Consider the following 20,290-nt stretch of genomic DNA (forward strand, 5'->3'; position numbering starts at 1 on the left):
AGACTGGCAACAACGTCGTCGTCGTCAAGCAACTTACACATCTTCTTACCCCCAATTTGTGATCCTGTGAGACGATGGGTCAACCATCCGAATCCGAGATACTCTACTCCTATCTCCTCCACCCATCACCGCTGTCCACAATCCTACCATTCCAGACATTCCAGAGTCTAGTGGCCAACAAGCCTTCATCTTCATCTTCCAATTCCGCACGAACCACCTCATCTGCCCATGCAGCTCGCCACAAGCCGGAACTGAAACGGTTATACCGCGACCTCGAATTCCAGCGAGACATCACGGTCGACGGGGTCCGTCGACGCATTGACCAGGAAGCCCGACGCAGCGGCGGACTATTGACACGTCTAAGGCGTCAAGTCAGACGTGAAGAAGGGGAAAGACAGTCTCAATCTACCCTAAACTCACGGCGGAAGAGGAAGCGTGTTACTGATGATGAAGACGAAGCTGGAGCTGGAGCTGGAGGCGATGAGGACGAAGACGACGACATCTCTTCCATTGGAGGAAACAACGATGGCGATAATGGACGACTAGAAACACAGATCGACGTGCATCTCGACGGGCCGCGTGGCCAGACAATCAACCACAACAACAATCCCGCTTCCACTTCCAGATACAAATCCAATCCCAACCATACAATATCAACCCTGATCACGGCAATGGCTACAGCCAAAACAGATCTCGAAGCCGAAATCGCCGCGCTCGAAACCGAACTGGAAACCGTCCGTCGGGAGTGTGAAGAGGGAGTCGGCGCATTGAGTGATTTGCGGTATGGACGGTTCGCCGGACCTGCTTCGGCCAGGAGCATGCAACAGAGCGACAATGACGAAAGTGGAGGTGAAGGCAAAAGTCGTGGTGGCAATGTCGACACCGATGTCGATATTACGACTACCACCACGAGTACAGTCACGACGACGACGACGGTTGAGGTGGGAGTGGTGGATGCATTGCACGACTTTACTGCTCGTCTGGACAGAGAGATGTCTCGAAGGCAGAGGTGAGAGTTGAAGCGTCGGAAAAGGAACGCCAATGACAAGGACCTGGGCCTCACAACCCGTCTTACTACGTACTTTGAGTGTGGTCGGCGAGTTGAACATGACTTGAAGCCTAATCTCTTACAGGGGCACACGTGTCGACAAGGAACGACAGGTCTATTACAGATCAACGCACCAGATCTCATCGGATCCAATGTTCCTGGTCTTGTCATTTTCATGGTACCACGGTTCACACCCAGTACCAACTTTCGTTTCAGTATAGACAACTCCAACCAGGGTTCCCAGGGGGAAAACCTCTCGCAGAAAACTCATTTTCAAGCTGACGGCCCCACAGGTGGTGGGAAATCATCAGAGATAATCTTCCTTGCCCCCCTTCCAATATACTTCTTCCTCGCAAGACAAGCCCCTATTTATGCGCCTCAATGACCTTCTCCATCTCGTCGTAGCTGCCCATGAAGATACCCGATCGATCATGGATGCCGTTAGGCTTGACCGTAAGCATTCTCTGCATGTTGCTGTCGACGGCTTGACCACCGGCGTTCTCCATGACCATGGCCATGGGCGCGCATTCGTACAGAATCCGCAATTTGCCCTTGGGCGACTTCTTGTCGGCCGGGTATGCGAAGATACCGCCGTACAGCAGGGTTCGGTAGGCGTCGGCAACCATGGAACCAATGTAACGTGACGAGTAGGGCTTGCCGCCGCTCTCCTTGGGGTATTTCAGAGATTCAAAGTACGCCTTTGTCTTGTCCGACCAGTATAGCGAGTTGCCTTCGTTGACACTGTAAATGCCTCGCTTCTTGGGAATGCGCATGTCCGGGTGGGTGAGGATGAATTCGCCGAGGGCGTTGTCCTAAAGTCACCATCTCAGTTAGGGGGTTCTACGATGTGGGGAAAAGGTGCATACCATGGTGAAACCGTTGACTGTGCCGCCCTTCATGGTAATAACTAATTGAGCGGAGGCGCCATACATGGTGAACCTGGACACAGTCAGAGAGAGTCGTGGCGGAGGTGTTAGCTTCATTTCTTACCCAGCAGCGAGCAACTCCGTTCCAGGCATCTGCAGGTCTTCCGGCTTTGGCTTTCCCACCACGCTGTCCGGGAGCTTCATGATGCCGAAAATGGTGCCAACACTGACGCCGGCGTCCAGGTTGCTGGAGCCATCAATGGGGTCGCAGGCAACGACATAGCGGGCGTTGGGGTGTTCGTCGAAGTAAATGATCTCGTCCACCTCTTCGGAAACTAAAGCTCTGCATCGGCCGGAGCCTCGCATGGCCGCCACGAACAAATCATTTCCGATCACGTCGAGCTTCTTCTGGTCATCTCCAGTGATGTTTGAGGAGCCCGCCAGCCCGGTCAAGTTGATCAAAGAGGCTCGTCGGATATAGTAGGCAATGGACTTGAAGGAGAATTGAAGAGCGTGGCATAGCAGTCTATAGAAAAGGCTGTCAGAATCAAGACCTGCTTCGGTATTCGGGTCAACCTACGTGAAATCACCCGTGGCTTCCTTGTGCTTTGTTTGCTCTTCTGTCAGGAATCGTGTGAGGGTGATGATATCGGTGTTGATCTTCTCTTGGCCGGTGCCGGTGCTCTGACCATTGGAGTCTCCGTTGGAAGCCATATTGCCTTACTGTGACTGAGTCGAATGCGAAAAGCTCTCAAGGAATTGTTGTACGTAGTAGCAAAGGACGAGCAAGGCCACAGTAGCGGGGAGAATTCGGACACTGCACGCGATGAAGAATGCTCGGCTTCGGGAGAATGGAGAAGCAGACGTCACTGAGCCAATGAGCGCAGTTGATTATAGCGACAAAGTGGTTCGGGCGGAAGAGGGTCGAATATTCACAGGGAAAGCTGTTCACGATGGAGGAACGGCCGTCAGATATGGCTTTTAAAAGTGAACAGGAGATCAATTGTTGAGGGGGCTATCTGCAGATGATATATGAATCCGATCGTCCCCGTTCGCGGGTTGTTGGTCTTAAGGAGAAATGACGGGTTTGGGCCAGACTTTCGGGAGATGTATGAAGAGAAAGTGGGAGGAAAGTGGATGCCCTCCGCATGCCATAGTGTATCGTCATCCGAGGTGATTGATTGATGCATCTATGTCTACTACTGGTGGTAGTCGGTAGATATGCCCCTGGTATGGACGAGTTCTAGCGAGACGACGAAGGCTGAGTGGGTGGAGGGGCAAAGAACAGCTGCTCTCCATCACCGCCGCCGAGGCTACCTCCGCCCGACATTTTCCGACTAGAGGCTGACACCGGGGAGTGTTGCAACTGGCCGTGGCCGCAATTTCCATATATGTAGCGAATCAAAGGCGATTGACGATTTCGCTATCACGGTCGTATCAAGGAGAAACAAGACTGTTGAAACATGCAATCTTCTTCAACGCACAACGCAGGCTCAAACCAACAACTGTTGTGCTGCAGTATAGTACTAGTAGCCAGCAGCCTGTCCGCATGTAGTTCGCACCCAAATGCTCCCCAGTACATCACGTGGAGCGACCTCGGTATCGTCGGGGTATTGACCCCGAGCTTCAACCAGCAGAAATCCGGACTGCGGAGGTCGGATCTTTGCGGAAATGTGTGCCTAGTACAGAGGTAGCTTCGCCTCTACTCTCTTCATTTCCAGCATGGTGTCTGACGCCTGATTACTGTGTACAGCCTGCTTACCTGTGTCTGATAAAGCTGCTCTACGCCGGTCCTTGTCCTTAAGCCGGCCTTGCTGCCACACTGCAGTAAACCTATCCTTCCCGCTACTATGCGAAGACCGCCTTCTGTACAGATCCCCCACCGCTCTGCTTGAAACACCAACGTCAATCTTTGATGAGGGATTCATTTCGGATCGTACAGCGGCGGGCTCCAGTCGACGCCTCTGCTCGTGGAGTTGACAGATGGCAGCGGCCAAAGGTCTTAGTAGTTGGACTCAGATGCGCAATAGCGAGAATGTGTTCCTCGACTGGTATTATACTCGGCAGCGTCGTGATATAAAGGGCTGGCAGAGGAACCCAGGGGTATGATAGCGGCAGCCTTCCTTGATGTCCTGGTGGCCAGTGTCGAGGTTGTCTTTCATTCATTACTTCGTCTATATTGTTAGTCTCATTCATTCATATCCTATGCCTCCATTTCCAAGGATTCATCCCATCCACCGATCTTCTCCAGACACATCTTGACCTGCCCTTTTTTGGCCTGCAACGCACTGCCCAATGCCTCGTACCATTGCTCTTCGATCATTGTCACCTGCTGCTTCAATTCAGCAGTAGCCGAGGTCTCTTGCTCAATCTGCCAATCTTTAATGTCGTTGTTCTGACTCGTATCATCCCCCCTTCTGTCTCTGGTCTCCCTAGCATTAGCAGCTTCAGCTGCTCGACATTGTGCCCCAATGAGCGCTCCCTTGACTTCGTGCAGCAGGCAGTGGAGACTGATCTGCGATTCGATGAACTGATAAGTCGATTTTTCGGCATGTTCCAGCAGAGAATAGAGATATTGCTGTGGGAAGTCTCGATAGCTCGGAGTTTCCGCATACTCGGCTTCCGGTATTTCAATGGCTCCCAGCTGCTCGGGTTCGTTGGGCAATCTCTGAACCAGATCCAACACTAGAGGAGCAATATCCCAGAAGGCGGAGGACTGCAAGTCTACTTCCCGCGCCACGTTCTCGGCAACCAGCTGAACAAACCTCTCATATCGCACAGCCGCCTCTGCAAAAAATCTGGTCCGTCGTTCCAGCCCGTCCCGAGTAAAGAAATCGTCTGTGTCCCGCAGCTTGTCGAGGTTGTTGACCTGACGGTAAGGAAGCAAGACAATGGCTTTGTATTTCTCATTGCGTTCACTGAGGAGATCAAAGACCTCTCGATGCATGTGTTCGCGTGTCTCAAAAAGCCATTTCAATTGGGTGAGGTATTCCAGGATCTCCGGCATAGCGTCTCCCTCCTGTTGCGGGCGGTCAACGTTCTGACCGTGCATTTCTGCCACCAGCTCTTTGGTCAGATCGTCAATCTTAGCGCTGACTTGTGTAATCCGGTCGTTGAGCATATCGTGCATTGGGTTGATCAGTACATCCTGCAGCGTGTCGAACTCGGCTTGCAAGCACTCCTTTTCAGCCTTGTGGTCTTCCAGCCGCAGAGCTTGCTCGGCTTCGGCCGCTTCAGCATAGCTGATACTGCCCTCGCTGATCTGCACTTGAACATGGGCCTGGAAAGACTGCTGCCGCTCATTGACTGTGCGCACGTGCTCCGCGCGTAATGCCTCGACGGCAACGTTATGTCGCGACCTGCGGCTCTGTAATTCGTTCAGGTCACTCAATGTCCGGACCGCATTTCGATAGGTCGACAATCTCGGATGTCCGTTATTGATTGCAGGGTAGTGTCTTGGATATGGTGGAGGCAAAGTGATGAATCGTGAAATGTCCAGCAGCGACGGAGCCTGCGATTTGGACAGCTGCCTGTCTCTTGTCGGGTCATAGGCCCCCTCCGTATATAAGCCGAACGTGTTTTGGTTGACCTTTTCTCCCTTTTCTTCCGGGTACGCATCATCGACGTGGTTGATGTCATGAAACTCCCTGGGCGTTGTCTCTGCTGACAGCACTTCTTGCACCGAAAGCGTTGAAAGACCCATGTACTTGGACTCCCGCTTGGTTCTTTTCATCGTCTTGGTGCCTCCATCGGTCTCTGACCCCGTCTGAGACTGCCACCACCGGCTGGCTGTACGACCTCGGGAGCTTAGCTCGTCGTTGCTCATGCTGGCAATCGGCGAGAGAGCCGGGCGGAACTCTCTCCACCACGTAGCTTCCGGGTGGGAAGATGAATCGATCTCGGGCGTCTGCCTGGGGTGGTCTGTCTCAGTGGCAACAATCTCTGTCTCACGAGAAACATCGCCAAGAGTCCCGTTAAAGAGACGCTGATTGGCCATATCTGCATCGAACATTCCATCCACAAACGGCCCAGGATAGCGTTGTCGTCGGATATTGGACTCTCCGATAATGAAAGTCATGAAAAGCCGCAGACGGTCCAAGTCAGAGGTGGCCTGGCTTTCACGAAGCAAAAACTCGTGATGCCGATGCGATGCTTGGGCGATAAAGGAGTCCTGTTCACCTTGGGCTGGTTCTGAGACTGAGGAAGCGGTCGAGGGTAGAATACTGTGAGCAGAAGCTGGGTTCTTCTGGCTAAGGGGAGGTGTGGGAAGCGCTTTGGAAGAAGTCCGCGGTGCACCAATGACGTTGTTACCTGCGCCAGTGAAAGATGCACTGCGATCATTCATGGAGAGGTAGAGCGACCGCCCACCTTCGGATGGCTGGACTCGCTGGGCCAACTTGTTGAATGTTTGGCCGGCATGCCGCTCGAATTTTGCGCTCATCACTTCTGGCCCAGCGGATTCAAGGATTGGTGAATGTTCGTTACTATAGACGGATGGACTTATAGCTTCAGACCAGGGATCAGTCTCAATGGTCAAAGCACTGCTTTCTGCCGTTGGACCTTCGTATATGCTTCTTCGTTGTTTCCGCCGCTCGAGAAGACCTTTGTATGAAGAGAGCCGCATTGCAGCACTTCGGTTCAGTCCAGCAGGCAGAGGCACCGGTCTGTCCAAGTTCGTTGTCTCTATGTGCAGCGACATCGGTGATTTTCCAGTACGTCGGGACGAGACATCGTCGCTCCAGTTGGCCGGTGTTGGAGGGAGCGGGCTCAAAACTGGCGGCCGCAGAGGCACGCGATAGTTGTTCGCTCGAGAGCTGGGTCCCACCTGAGCAAACGTTGGAACGCCAGTTGCACTCTGATACCTCGAGGACGAAGGGGGTGGCCCAGGAGGCGGGCCTGGCAATGGCATTCCAGGCTGCCAACTTGCTTGCCTCGAAGACAATCCCGGTCTTGAAGCATCATAGCTCTGACTCGATGCGCCGTGAGATGAGATCGCTCCCGTGGAAGCTGCCCTCCTGGCTGCAGGAGGATCAGGTACAGGCTCGTTATAGTCTCCACTCCCTCGAGTGAATAATGGCAGGTTCTGTTGCGCGGCCGCCGTGTTTATCGAAAGAGTCGATATAGAAAGAGGTCTTGTGAAATTTGCGGCGGCCTCAAGTTGGGTGTTGGTGGCCTGCGAAGCCATGCTTGAGCGCGCCAACCGTGAGTCCAAATCATTTGTCTGGGAAGCTTGCTCTGAAGTTCGAACATTACATGCACCAGGAATAGCCTGGTTGTAGCTTCCAGCTAGCGAGGTAGATGCATTGTTCCGGGGCGATGCAATGCCTGATGTACTCGTCGTTGTTGGCTTGTGTGAGTGATCTCTGGTCGCAAATGTTGAGTTGGTTGTTGAGGCGGCTACTCCTGCACTGGTGCACGTAGCGCTGTCCTGCGCTGAAGGCGCCGTGTACGGCGGTGGAGGGTTGACAATTCCATCTGTGGCACGGATGAGACAAGCTCGACATAACAATTTTACCAGTCTTTGTGGTGCTCGAAGTACCTTCTGGGTGAAGCCCTTGACCGCGAGCCTCCGCTACTGACATTCGCTGACTCCCGTCGATCCACTCTCTGGGATCGTACGACACATTGTAGTTCCCTGATGCTCTTGTCGCCATTGGTAAGGGTGTCCTGGGACTCGGGCCTGGCGACGGAGTATAGGCGGGGGAGAAAGGGCCATACAATGAAGTCGCCGAGATGGGAGTAGGAGGCACCAGGCCCCGAGCGGACCCGGCGTTGATGGTTAAGGGAGGGGGAGCCGGGACGCTCCCAGGCCGCACGGGAGAGCTTGTAGGTTGGCCATTCCTCTGAGGTCGAGGCGGTGGGGGAGGCAGGACAGTTATCGAATGTCTGGGTGAGTACTGCGCCTGTTCGGCTGAATGCAGAGGTCGCCTTTTGAAACATAAGAGCAGGCTCCATCACTGTTAAAGAGAACATACATGGCCATGGGAAGTCCTTGCTTCCAGCAATGCGTGCTTGTCCAACCACTGATTTTGAGATTGGTGGGCTAAGCGCTCACCTCGGTCATGTCACATCCGCTGGTCGCTGGTGATGGACCATCTGGACGGTGCACGCCATCGCGTTAGGCCTTGCTACATGTGTGAAGCACATAAATGTAGCAAGGACGGAAAGAGAAACGAGCATTGAGATGGACGGTGATGAAGCAGTGATCGCAATGGAAAGCAACAAAATCCCGGGTGATAACAGTAAATGTTCTATTCTTGCCCTTGGGCTGCAGCTAGGAATCAATCGCTTAGGCCGAGAGCGATGAAGCCAAGGATGCGATTCTGTTGTCGAAGAATACCTAGTATTGGGCTTTCCATGTGCACTGGGGTCACTCCTAGGATGTCACAGATTGGCTGCGGACGGGACCAGATAGAGCTCTAGGTGCAGGAACCCAGGATGGATCAGTGATGGCGTCGTATCGTTCGCTGAGTGATGGACGGCAGACAGCTGAGGTCGGTCAGCATTGGAGTTGTGATAGAGAACAGTCGAAGCCATGTTCTGGCGGCTATTCGAGACCAAGCAGCCAATTAAAGCGGCGAACGGGCTGCTAGTCACGCTGCAGTGTGATCCAAATACAGCAGCAGCAAGCTTGCACCAAGTAGGACTAGTTCCGTCTGTTAGTGGTGCCTGCCACTTGGTTCGCAAACTCTGGGGTCCCCATAGAGTTCACGCCATGCCCGTTGCAGACCAAGACCGGGCCTTAAGCTTTTGGGAAGCCCTTGCTGTGCGGCGAATCAATTGACAGGGTTCTGCATTGCGCGGGACTGCTCCGGCAGCCTCGTCGGGAGCAGGATAGCTTGTCGCTTTCTAAGTAAATAATTCCTTTGGTCTTCGAGTCTGACCACATATTGACGAAGCACTCTCTGTGTAATCAGGATGTCCAGCGGTCCATTCTTCAACATCCCTACTATCGGCTCAAGACCCAGCAATGTGAGCATTCCAGTCCATATAAAAACTGGCTTTTTATGCATATCTGCTCAATGCTTCATTTCAGCTTAGGGGAAATCAGGATCTTGATATGATCATCCTTATTGTTGATCAACTCGTCGAACCCTTTTGCAACGACATCCTCAAGCGAGATACGAGAGGTAACCATCTGTTCATATCCCTTGAATTCATCTTGAGAAAGTCGGTGGTCAGCAGTTGGTAAATGGCATAGGTCGAATTAAGACTTACCTTTGCCCATCAATTCCATGACCTCGGCGAAATCCTGTCTGTTGTAACAACAGGAGCTCAATATTTTGATTTCCTTCAGAAAGAATGGCCAGAAATCTACTACGAGCTGTGTGATTCGATATCCCATTAGACCTGGTACGGTACGCAGTCACGCAAAAGACAAGGACGGACTTACCGGTTTCTCCCACAGAGCTAGATCCACCCAAGTCCCGCCACGCTTCAAGGCATCAAGGCCAGCATCTAAGCCAGGCTGAACACCAGCACAGTCAAAGACAACATCGACGCCCTTGCCGCCAGTCAGCTCTCGACAGATATCTCCCACCTTCTCTGTCTTCGGGTCAATGACTCTGTCGACCACATCCTTCGCATACTGCCATCTCTTTGCTGTTGGTTCACTCAGCAAGATCTTGGACACCCGGTGCGCTCTCAGGACGCATATCATGGCAATCCCGATAGGTCCACCGCCCACGATAAGCACATCCGAGCCCTCGAGGCTGGTACCAGCCACTTTTGCGGCATGATGTCCAACCACAAGGGGCTCGATCACCGCGGCAGAGTCCAGACTGACATTCTTTGGGATAGCATACAAGCGGCTCTGGTCGACGGCGACGAACTCTGACAGGCCTCCGCCGAGCTTGTCGCCACCGTATCCGATGAACGTGAGTTTATCGCAGACATGGTCCAGCCCGGATTTACAAGCCAGGCATGAACTGCAGCCCACATGCGCATCTACCATGACTGCTTGGCCAGGCTGGAACTTCGCCCCTTCACCTACGGCCTTGATGCGGCCGCAGAACTCGTGGCCGAGGGTCACTGGCAGGTGGTCGCCTGTCTGCTGGTTGGGCCGCTCGACGGTTGGAACCGTCATAGGACCTATATGGCGAATCAGTCATTGTGCCCTCGGCTACATCACACGCCATCGAAGTAGTGTCGTGGAAATCGTTGTGATCATACCTGCCAAATATTCGTGTAGGTCACTACCACATATTCCACACCATTCGACTTCGACCAGGCATTGCCCGGGTCCAGGTTGAGGAATGGGAATGTCCTCCACTCGGATATCTCTTCGGCCATGATAGCGCGCGGCTCGCATGGTCGACATGTTGAGTATCTGTTTGTCTTTCCTGATGGCACAGAGGTCGAGATTTCCACGCACCGCCTTGTTATCTGCGGAAAGCAACGTTGAGATGGCACCTTGAATCACTTAGATTCAGCATAGAGGAGCAGTTCAATTAACGTGGTCTGATGTGTGGCTCCGAGGCTCGGTTATCTCGGCAGTTCATGCTCATCTCCGACTTCTCCCCGGAGACGAATCGAGAGATGAGCGGATACTTAGTATGAGTGGGTTTGACCGGTATCGCAGTCTACAACTAGAACGCTTCATAAAATTATGCTTGTAATGAATCAGGCCTGAGTGCGTAGTTCAGCCTCGTCAGAAACACACACCTCTTTCCAGGAGACGCGGAAAATGAATGCGAACGCCGGCAACGAAACGAGTTTGAGACGAAGTAATATGGCTTGGCCGAAAGGCGTCTGCTTGATTCAACAAAAGTGACCCTCGAGACCGGAGTTGATGTACTGATCCACCGCTACTGCAGAATGGTTGTCTCGTTTTAAAGACATGCCCTGTTGTTCTGTTGAGGGGTTCGCGAGACAGCCTTCTGCCAGAAGTGGCGCCCACGAGATCCACGTCCACTACCAAAGATAGTGCACTCGTGTGTATTGATAGGAGTTATGATCAACACCACTCAGAAACTCCCAAAATCCAAGACACGAAACAAGAAGAGTCCGCTTCCAAGGTATAGACTCTTGGAGCATGGCCTAGAGGATCAGCCTTGGGTTCTGCCATTGCGATCGCTTTCATCCTCGCCGTTCCTCCGGTCCAATAGATCTTTTGCTTTCTTCCATGCGACGTGCCTCAAGTCATCGAGCTCGTGTTCCTTGTCCTGGATCTCCCTCTGCATCTGTCTCAGACCTGGACTGATGTCCATCTTCTCCTCTAGACGGTCAATTTCTTTTCTCGCCTCTTCGTGGATTTCCTTCGACTTTGTGGCCACCGTCTTCAAAATTGCAGTGCACCAAGGACATGGAGCGCTTGGAACTTGGCGTCTGGCTGAGCCACCTGGCACGATGGTGGTTTCGGTGGAAGATCGTCGTTGCCGAACTGAAAATGTTGCGCGCTGCTGGTTTTCTCCTTCGGCCGGAAGATTGGAGCGGGTGCCGAGGATATGTGCGAATGTAGCTTGCGTTTCGTATCTGAAAAGGTCTTCTGGATGTTCGACAACGAGGTTGCCGCAGCTCAGGCGACCCCAGGGATGTGGCTTGTCACAGTGCTCCCACCTACTGACGTTGCTGGGGTTGAAAATCGAAGCAGAGATCGGTTCCCGGTGAGGGTAAGGACAGACGGCAATCTTGTACCAGCACATGATGCTGATGGTGGTGATTCGTAGCTGATGTATGCTCTGAAGGTATGGTAGAGGTTTGCAGCAGGTGTGCAGAGAGGGAGGGGTTTGAAGAAGATCAGATGTCAAAGGTCAATAATACTCTGATGAGTATTAGTGAAGCTGTTGTTTGATGCTGTGAATGTTTGACTGTGCGCTGCAACGGTGTCGATGATTCATTCACAAAAGTGAAGATGCTTTGCTATTCAAACCTGAAGGGGACAATCTGAACCCCTCGACACCCGCCTAGGAAACGCAACCGATAAACATGTCACTCACTCTCAACAGGAAGGCGCGACCATGGTCCTTTTTTTTAAACAATGACTCTTTGATATTTGCATACAGGGACTTTTCAACGCGCTTAGAATCATCGAACCAAGAGCAGCTGTGAAACTCATCCTTTATGCGCTGCGCAGCATATTTGTACATTCCTCCCACATTGAACCCTCGACTGGCAGCCGCCAGAGACGATTCTGTTTCAACGATTGAGAGAGGACTGTCCGCCAGGAAACAATCTCTCGATTACACCAGCCTCGAACACGGCGCCGGATGGTGTCAAACCTTGGAATAGTCATCGTCCACTTGAAAGACCACAAAGACAATCGTAAACCAACATTCAAAGCGACTTGGAGCGACAAGCGGCAGCCTGCAGCACCGACAGTTCCTCAAACAATCATCACCCCAATCAAAGAGCTCAACAGCCTGCGAAAGAAAAACTCCCCGACGATTTCCCCGACGAGCCCGACCCCAACAACCCATCCAGTGGCAGGACTTTTCGGCGCCATAGAGCTTTCATCGATACACCAACACCCACCATGTGTTACTTGATCAAGATCGTCCATTTCGGGTGTGAGGACAACCATTCAACGCAGATTTTGGTTCGCTGCAAAGGGGGTTTGGAATACATTTTGGGAATGAATACCAAGGACAGATGTATGGGGATGATGCAGGTGGATGACTGGCTAATGAGCCCATGTCGCTTTTGCAGGGAATATGCCGACAGCAGAAAGGCATCTGGGTCTGTAGGTCGGCACAGAAGGTCTCTCTCTCTTCAGGACACAGGACTTTCTGCACCAAAGGAGGCCGCGGTGTCAAGGGGTGCAACGCTTGACACGCCGCTTTTGGCTCAAGAAAGGGACTCGATACAGGTCACTTTCCATAAGAATGGGTAGACAAATGCAATCCAGAACATCTGCGGAGCGGGGAGAGTGCCCGGTGCTCCTGAGAGCCGCATAGATCTGAGCAGGTGTTGGCATAGTGGCGTGCTTGGGTCATACCGACACCAGCGACATTGCGACTCTGGTGCACTATTCCTGGGCGGTGTCCACGAGTATTGCAAGTGGGCGGAGGCGACCATAACACCCACTGGGGCTGGCTGCCGTTGGAGTTGTGGTGTACTCCTTCTTCAAGCTCTCAGAATCGTTCACTGACCCAGATTGCACTTCGACAGCCGTAGCGAATGACATCCACCAAGGGCTCGTATGGCTGTGCCTCTTTGGCATCATTTTCCACAGCATGGTCCAGATGCTCCAATTCTTCATCACGAATGCGCTTGATGTCATCAATCAGGACCTTGAGCTCAGGATCGAGCTCCTCGCCTCTTGCTTCTAGACCCTGCATCCATTTGACCAGTTCCCGTACTTGGTCGTTGTAATGATTGCCGATTTCCGTTTCCACGGCCTCGGTGCATGCCATTGCTGCCTCTCTTCCCATGATACCGGTTGTCCATCCCAGAACGGTCGCCGCGACCTGCCAGATCGGGTACATGACAGTGGGCCGAACTCGGTGTTTTGCCAACAGCTCATTGAAGGTCTTGAAATGCCCAGCTTCCTGGTCATACATATGCTTCATGAGTGGACGGAGATGGGGGTGCGCCTTCACCACGGGTGGTGTCTGCGCTGTGTAGATGAGGGTTGCTGCAAGCTCTCCTGCTTGGTTGACCCGCAGTGCACTGTCGAGAAACTTCTTTTGCTCTTCGGTCAGGATTGTCCTGTTTTGAGTTGGGTCTTCCGGCGGCGATGGAGAGGTCGTGGTCGTTTGTGAGGACAACTGGCGCGCTTGGGGCAATAGGGAGCGTGGTAAAGCCGGCCGCAGATATCTGGCCAGTGCCAGAGGACTTCTTGAAGGCCGCATGCTGAAAGGCACTGCCTCTAGATAGTATGAGTCTCAAGCAAGGTTGCGACAAGGTCAAGGGAAAGATTCACGGCGAATTAAGAACTGATGGATGCGGAATGATGCGTTGAACTCATGGGATGGTCATGTGACTCCCGGTGTTCTTCTAACAACAAACGGTGTCCGTCGTCTTTCAATCAGTCCTGATTTTAGACCTATCTACTGCTAAGGTTGAAGCAAAAACGTCACATCTCTCGATAAATTGACTGCCCTTGTCTGTTCGCCTTTGCTAACGCGCTGCAGTGGAAGCTGATCGATCAAGACATGGTCCGGATTGACGCTAAGTTTCTACCCCACAGCCTCATCAGCCGAAATCGGCCTCAATTGAGCTCTCCTCCAGTGCTCTGATATAAGCAGTCATATTCAAAGAAGAAGGAAGTTGCACGATTCATTTGCTGATGCATATCTGCCATACAACTCGAGTTGAGGTGAGTTGAGGCTAGTTGATTCTGGCGCATCACTGCAGATCGAAATCTCGTTGGCCCTAGCCTGCAGCACTGGGTCGTGATCGTAGATTTAGATGATCATTGAAGAAATCCCAGACTTTTCTCTATGAATTCTGCGTGACTGCTGCCTCCCTGGCTTGAAATCCGTGGAGAGGTCTCACATTTGCATGGTCCAGCGTTGTCGAGGCTTTTCTCAAGATACACCGCCACAACTTACGTTCCACGACTCGTATTCGTTCTTCTGCCGTCTATGCGTTGACATAGTATGCAATATGCATATCTGCGAAAGCGGTGAGCTGGATAACTGTGTAGAGCATCTGATGTGGTCCGACACGTGCAAGGCTGAGGTTGAATCTCAGGTTGATATCTGCCAAGACTGCTTAGTCATACGTGCCACGGCGGCCGCTGGCTGCATCGGAGTTCAATCGTCCATTCACTGCATTCATCCATCGAGCAACCTCAACAACATTGTTTTGTCTACATCCTCCCCATTCACTTCACCTGTCGTCATCACTGGAGCTGTCCTTGAAGCATATCTGATCGTGTCTAGACACTCAGTGGGATCGGCTTGTCATTCTTGCTCCTTCATTTCACTCAGACCTGGTCTAAACCCACATGTGCGACATTAACACTGTGGTCCTTTCCTACCTATAGATTCAACACCACAAAAAGCCCGCTGGCGGCCGCCATTCTCTTTTGCACTCCAAGGGTCACTGCCTTCTGGTATTCACCTCAGAGTTAATCTTGGCCGGAAAGTCACACGCTGCTTTTAGAACGCAGTCAACCCTGCGCACCGCCTCACCATGGCCGATCTCGACGCTGAACTTCTTGCGCTCGCTGGGGGTGACTCCTCTGGCGAAGAAGAGAGCATGCCACCATCTCCCAAGGAGAAATCGCCATCACCCCCTCGATCTAAAAAACAGTCTCGACACTCCCCAGAACCAGACATGGCTCGTAAAGGCGTTGCAAAGACCGTCAAGCGCGCCAAGCGCCGCAGGACATATTCTGATGAGGAGGACGACGATGCGTAAGATGGCCCCCTTCCACTCGAAAGCCATGATTCTGACATGTCTGCCGTACAGTTCATCGCAGTCACAACATTCAGAATCTGCCTCCATGTCGCAGTCCGATTCGGAAGCCGGCTTCAGTCCTGGAGCAGACAAGCCAATCTTCCCTTACGAGAAACTCTATTACGACGCTGAGGATAAGGCTCGCATAGAAGCGAAACCGGAGATCGAGCGAGAGGAAATCCTGGCCCAGCGCAGCGAACAGGTGGAACGTCATGAGCAAGATCTTACACTTCGTCGTTTGGTAGCTGCCAGAGCCAGGGAGGAAGCCAAACACGCCGCCAAAAACAAGCGCAAAGCTAGTGCAGCTGACTTGGAAGAGACTCAGCGGAAGAGCACCCGTCAACGCACCAAGGTGGGCGGCGGTCGCGCCGGCGAGGCAAGCAGTGCCATCGAAGCTTACAAGCAACAACGGGCGGAGAAGGTTCTAAGAGATGAACAGAGGAAGAAGGATGGACTAACCCGAAGAGCAGCCTCACCTCGAGATGACTACAGCGATGCGGATGCGGATGGTGAGAGTGAGAACGACTACGAGGACCACAAGTACAAGAAACGATCGCCAACCCCACCGAAAGATGAGCCCATTGCAGATCTTGCAGATATCCAGCGAGCTCGTGTGGGCCGTGACAACTTTGCTCAGGTATGCTACACCCCAGGATTTCAGGAGACCATTACAGACTGCTACGCGCGGGTGTGCCTGGGTCCTGGTCGCACTCCTGGCGTCAACGACTACCGGCTTTGCTTGATCAAGGGGTTTACCAAGGGTAAGCCATATGCGATGATCGGTTCCAACGGCAGACCTTTCCCGGTCGATTTGTACATCATTGCTGCACATGGGAAGGCTGAAAGACCGTGGTCTTTCCTGGAGTGCTCAATGTCGAAGTTCACCGACGATGAATGGCGACGATACCGGACAACTATGGCAAACGATGATCTCAAACTTCCCACCAAACGTTTTATCAACTCCAAACTCGAGCAGATCAACAAGCTGTTGGCACATCGGTTTACTGAGGCCGAGATTTCGGAAAAGATCAAAGCCCAGAACGAACTTATTGAGAAGATCACGAGAGCCCAGGAGAAGGAAGACCTTAGGGAGAAGATCAATCATGCTTGGGACGACGGCAACGACGAACTGGCACAGCAGCTCGAACATCAGCTGGCGAACATCGTTCCTATGAAACTGGCATTCGGCACCAGCTTGTCTCGCGCGGATAGTGGCTACGTAAACCCGGACCAAGAACGCCTTGCCGAGCTGAACCTACGGAATCAGAGATTGAACGCCGAAAACATCCGCAAGGCTCAGCTTGCAGAAATGAGGGCAAGAAAGACGAAGAAGCATTTGGCTCCTGGTGTCGATGAACTCTTCGAAGGAGGAAGTGACATCAGTCGGACTGGTACCCCTGTCAACGGCGCTGGGACTCCCAGAGTGGTTGCAGGTATATCACGCGCTACGACTCCAAATCCCAGCAGTCTCTCAAATGGAGCTACAAAACCCTCGGGTCTCGGGAATGGCAGTACTGTGCTGAAGCCGGTTGAAAAGAAGAAAGGCATTCCTGTCATTCGAAAGGCGGCGATGGATGACGAGATTCTGGCAAACATGGATCTGGGTATCGACATCGACATCTGAACAGAAGTTGAGCAGCTGCTTTGCCTGGCAACGGCCCGCATGCCTTGGGACTATTATGTTACTCTGCATGTTCCCCGGACTTCATCAAACCTGGAGAAGCCCAGTTTAGAATGAGACATTCCAGGACCATAGTTCCGCCATTGAGGCGGGACTTCTGATCGAATGAAAAATACTTGATGATCAGAAAAAGGTCGCTCTATGCTTCGAGTTCAAACCCCCCATTTTCTTTGACTGACAAGGTAATGATGACTATTCGTTTCAGCCTTGACTGAGTCCATCTCCATCTCGCTCCACACGTGTATTTCTCGGTGTTAGTCCTGTTGTTATTTGCCCTCTGTTCCTCACGTACCTATATATGACAGACTGTGATCTTCCACATTTCCTTGTCCTTGTCCCACTGTCATACCTTCCCACACTCTACTCTATTTTGCTGTCCTAGTTGCTCTTCTTGTGGACCAAGTCTTGCTGGTCCCATGAGTTCTCATCAACACTGGCACTGGACGAATTCTTTCCTAGTTCCGCGTCCTCAGGCAAGTTTCAATCTCATCTTTGCCCCGATTCAGTGGGTTTGTCAATCTCACTTTCCGCTCTTGGCTCAGTCTACAATTGGAACTCTCTCTTCCTCCCAACGCACAGAATCCACGCTTGACCACTCCACTTCTCTCGAGACTCTGTCCTACCAGTTGACTTTCTCCTCCAGCCACTTCCGACCAACCGCTCGCGGCTCTTCCGATCTATCACGATTGACTCTTCCTCCATCCATGTGAATCGACTTGTTTACCACCAGCTCATCTCTCATCTGCTTGACGGTGTCCCCTTTCTTCAGGCGCGTTGCCGGTCCTCTGTCATCCTCGATCACAAGTCAAGTCTCAGTCAATCGCTTTTCAACGAACCCGCCTCCTCAAGCGGCACGCGTTGAAGAAATTTGAAAGAACGCTAGGATGTGTCTCTACGACATTCTCCCCTGTCCGTGCCCGGACAAAGCGAAACTCTCGCATATCCTCTCCAACAGAGACGTTTCGGGGATCTTCTCGCCATGCAAGTACTACAGTTCTGCCACCGGCGTCCCTGCTGGCGGGATCAGTGTCACATCTTCAGGTTCGGGTTCCGCCAGGAAGGACGATGGCAATGACCACGGCAATGGCAAGCTGAAGTCAACACCAGACGACGACAAGATTGAAATCGGAAATGACAAGTTGAAATCGAAGTCAAAGTCCAAGTCAGATGACACTGAATCTGTCACGTCAAATCCGGCTGAAATCAGCAAGACTGAAGATACGTCGAAGAGGCCAAGTCCTTCTGTCTGTCCCTACATTGTCGTCCGACATGATGCCAAACCATTATCTGATACCGAGAGAGAGACATCTACCACTCCGCAATTCAAGGCCATGGTCTTGATAGAGGTTGCCAGAAGTGCTGGAACCTGATCTCTGAAGCTGGCTGCCTTGATCATCGAGGTTTCGGGAGTCTCGCGAGCAGTGGTGACAAGGAGAATCTCCTCGCCACGATGTGGAAGGAGGCACTGGGCGACGCAGACACCGGAAGTGAAGAGACGGAGACTGAGGTCGATGCCGCAAATGAATTGGAGATCACGAACGAGACGGAGAACAACAACGGGACTGAGCAGCAGAGCGAGACGCAAAACGAAGACAAAATGAAGGTCGAGATCATGGACGATATACAACCCAAGAATGAGATGAAGATGGTGACCATCGTCGACAGTGATGAAGAACGGCTCTCCGATTCGGACCTTGAAGTCGTGAAAGTCGTCAAATTGGACAAAGTATGCGCAATACTGCCAGAAAACACACCATCCACCAACACCAACACCAACACCATTGCCACAGCCACGGCTCCGAAAAGTTCAGCCCGATTCACTCGGAAACTGAAAAGCAAACGCGGCAGCAGTAGAAACGCTGATGGCATCACAAGTAGCCACTTACCGCGAAATGACAGGCCATTACTTACTGTGTCGACTGCATCTACCCCAGAACGAAGGCCCGCACCGATACCGGGACAAATGCCAACTCCCGCTCGCACCCCCACAGTCACCAAGTCGATTGAGTCGATGCCGATGTCTCAGACCGTCGCTTCAATGCCTACACCATCGTCGATCAAACGCAGCAGCCGTGTGAGCTGGCCCAGCGATGGCGAGATTGGAGAGGGAGACGAGCCCAGAAGCGCGGGCAGCTCGTCTCAGCCAACACCACCGCCAACATCCTCGTGGACGATCCGACAGCACTTCACGTCCTCTCAGAGTTCTGCTTCTGGATCAGGTCCGGGTGACGGATCAGGTGAACATATGGAATCTCAGTCACCAACGGCAGGTTTTTACTCCTCAACGGTAACCTCTGCGGTTAGTATGAAGCGTCGGTCTGCAATCAAGTCCACGCTCGTGGAACAATTGAGTCAGGCGAACTCGGCATCCGATATCGACCTAGCTTCGGGTCACCACCATGCAGAAGGGTCATCCATGCCAGCAGCCACGGACAAGCATGTGAGGACATCTCCCTCTACAGAGGGCACTCTAACGCCAAGGACTTCTTCCACTGCAACTGTCACATTGTTTGTAACTGTCAGGTCAACAGGCCCGAAGGTGACAAACCCGCAGACTAGGAAGCGCAATATGCCAACAATGGAGCCCAACGAGGCGGGCAGTCGTGCGACAGTCAGCATTGAGCGCACAGAGAAAGTAGCCCGAAGACAGCACTCAACATTGGACCACCATGTCAAGGGCTCTTTCTATAACCTCCGTGCAGCTGTTCACAGATATACCCGTGCAAGGGCAGAGAGCAGCCCGGAGGAAGAAGGCTCCGACGCGGGCGACTGTAGTCACACAGACTCAACGAAGGAAGAAGTGGAAGTCACAGAAGAGATGCTCGCAGCCGTGCAGGACGGTTTCTACCAGCGCGCACTGCTGAAGTTTTTCAAACTCGAGAAAGACGTTCTCCAGCCCTCATCGTTGCTTGCGTGGCCTACCTTCTCGCCTAGTAGCAAGCCCGCAAAGGAATTCGAGATGTTGCGAAACGACGTTCGACGTCTCAGAGACGACAACGCCACGTTGATGAACCGAGTTATTGCTCTGCTCGAAGAGAAAGCCGCAGGAGTAGAGAAGGAAGCAAAGTTGATGGTAAGAATGGCAGAACTGGAGCGGGGATGAGACTATCATCCAGCATCGACAGCCAGTTGTAACCAAGAGCGCAGCCGGCCCAGGACTCAAAGAATGATGAGGCAACAACAGGTCGTAGGACATCGACTGAGGACTCTCTGACCAGGAAGCACGGGGTGGTCAGGTACTGGAAGTGTGCCACACACTTCTGCTATTATAGACAGCTTAGGCCTATGCTCTGCTTGGTGTGCGGCGTGCGGTGCTCGATTGGTGTGCTATCGACAGTATTTTAAAGA

The 20,290-nt window shown here is 52.6% G+C and overlaps 8 protein-coding genes across 8 annotated transcripts; 3 read left to right on the plus strand and 5 right to left on the minus strand.

The window, feature by feature from the left end:
* Positions 1-74: 74 nt before the first annotated feature.
* On the plus strand, positions 75-1,013 carry A1O1_06009 (uncharacterized protein; the record flags this gene model as incomplete). Its single annotated transcript, XM_007726891.1, has 1 exon — positions 75-1,013. One exon carries the CDS (start codon positions 75-77, stop codon positions 1,011-1,013), a length of 939 nt encoding a protein of 312 aa, XP_007725081.1.
* A 400-nt stretch (positions 1,014-1,413) lies between these two features.
* Positions 1,414-2,628, minus strand: A1O1_06010 (fructose-1,6-bisphosphatase; the record flags this gene model as incomplete). The annotated part of the gene is made up of 4 exons (XM_007726892.1): positions 1,414-1,860; positions 1,915-1,987; positions 2,039-2,440; positions 2,495-2,628. The coding sequence occupies 4 exons, from the start codon at positions 2,626-2,628 to the stop codon at positions 1,414-1,416; spliced, it is 1,056 nt and encodes a 351-aa protein (XP_007725082.1).
* A 1,489-nt stretch (positions 2,629-4,117) lies between these two features.
* A1O1_06011 (uncharacterized protein) lies at positions 4,118-7,099 on the minus strand (the record flags this gene model as incomplete). The annotated part of the gene is made up of 1 exon (XM_007726893.1): positions 4,118-7,099. One exon carries the CDS (start codon positions 7,097-7,099, stop codon positions 4,118-4,120), a length of 2,982 nt encoding a protein of 993 aa, XP_007725083.1.
* Positions 7,100-8,941: 1,842 nt separating this feature from the next.
* A1O1_06012 (uncharacterized protein) lies at positions 8,942-10,234 on the minus strand (the record flags this gene model as incomplete). Its single annotated transcript, XM_007726894.1, has 4 exons — positions 8,942-9,075; positions 9,133-9,238; positions 9,308-10,005; positions 10,087-10,234. 4 exons carry the CDS (start codon positions 10,232-10,234, stop codon positions 8,942-8,944), a joined length of 1,086 nt encoding a protein of 361 aa, XP_007725084.1.
* Positions 10,235-10,961: 727 nt separating this feature from the next.
* A1O1_06013 (uncharacterized protein) lies at positions 10,962-11,558 on the minus strand (the record flags this gene model as incomplete). The annotated part of the gene is made up of 1 exon (XM_007726895.1): positions 10,962-11,558. One exon carries the CDS (start codon positions 11,556-11,558, stop codon positions 10,962-10,964), a length of 597 nt encoding a protein of 198 aa, XP_007725085.1.
* A 1,428-nt stretch (positions 11,559-12,986) lies between these two features.
* A1O1_06014 (ubiquinone biosynthesis monooxygenase Coq7) lies at positions 12,987-13,706 on the minus strand (the record flags this gene model as incomplete). Its single annotated transcript, XM_007726896.1, has 1 exon — positions 12,987-13,706. The coding sequence occupies one exon, from the start codon at positions 13,704-13,706 to the stop codon at positions 12,987-12,989; it is 720 nt and encodes a 239-aa protein (XP_007725086.1).
* A 1,288-nt stretch (positions 13,707-14,994) lies between these two features.
* Positions 14,995-16,885, plus strand: A1O1_06015 (uncharacterized protein; the record flags this gene model as incomplete). The annotated part of the gene is made up of 2 exons (XM_007726897.1): positions 14,995-15,218; positions 15,274-16,885. 2 exons carry the CDS (start codon positions 14,995-14,997, stop codon positions 16,883-16,885), a joined length of 1,836 nt encoding a protein of 611 aa, XP_007725087.1.
* A 1,507-nt stretch (positions 16,886-18,392) lies between these two features.
* On the plus strand, positions 18,393-20,045 carry A1O1_06016 (uncharacterized protein; the record flags this gene model as incomplete). Its single annotated transcript, XM_007726898.1, has 1 exon — positions 18,393-20,045. One exon carries the CDS (start codon positions 18,393-18,395, stop codon positions 20,043-20,045), a length of 1,653 nt encoding a protein of 550 aa, XP_007725088.1.
* Between the last annotated feature and the right edge of the window lie 245 nt (positions 20,046-20,290).

The sequence above is a fragment of the Capronia coronata genome (genome assembly GCF_000585585.1).
Source record: "Capronia coronata CBS 617.96 chromosome Unknown acBCG-supercont1.5, whole genome shotgun sequence".
Taxonomy (NCBI): Eukaryota; Fungi; Ascomycota; class Eurotiomycetes; order Chaetothyriales; family Herpotrichiellaceae; genus Capronia; species Capronia coronata.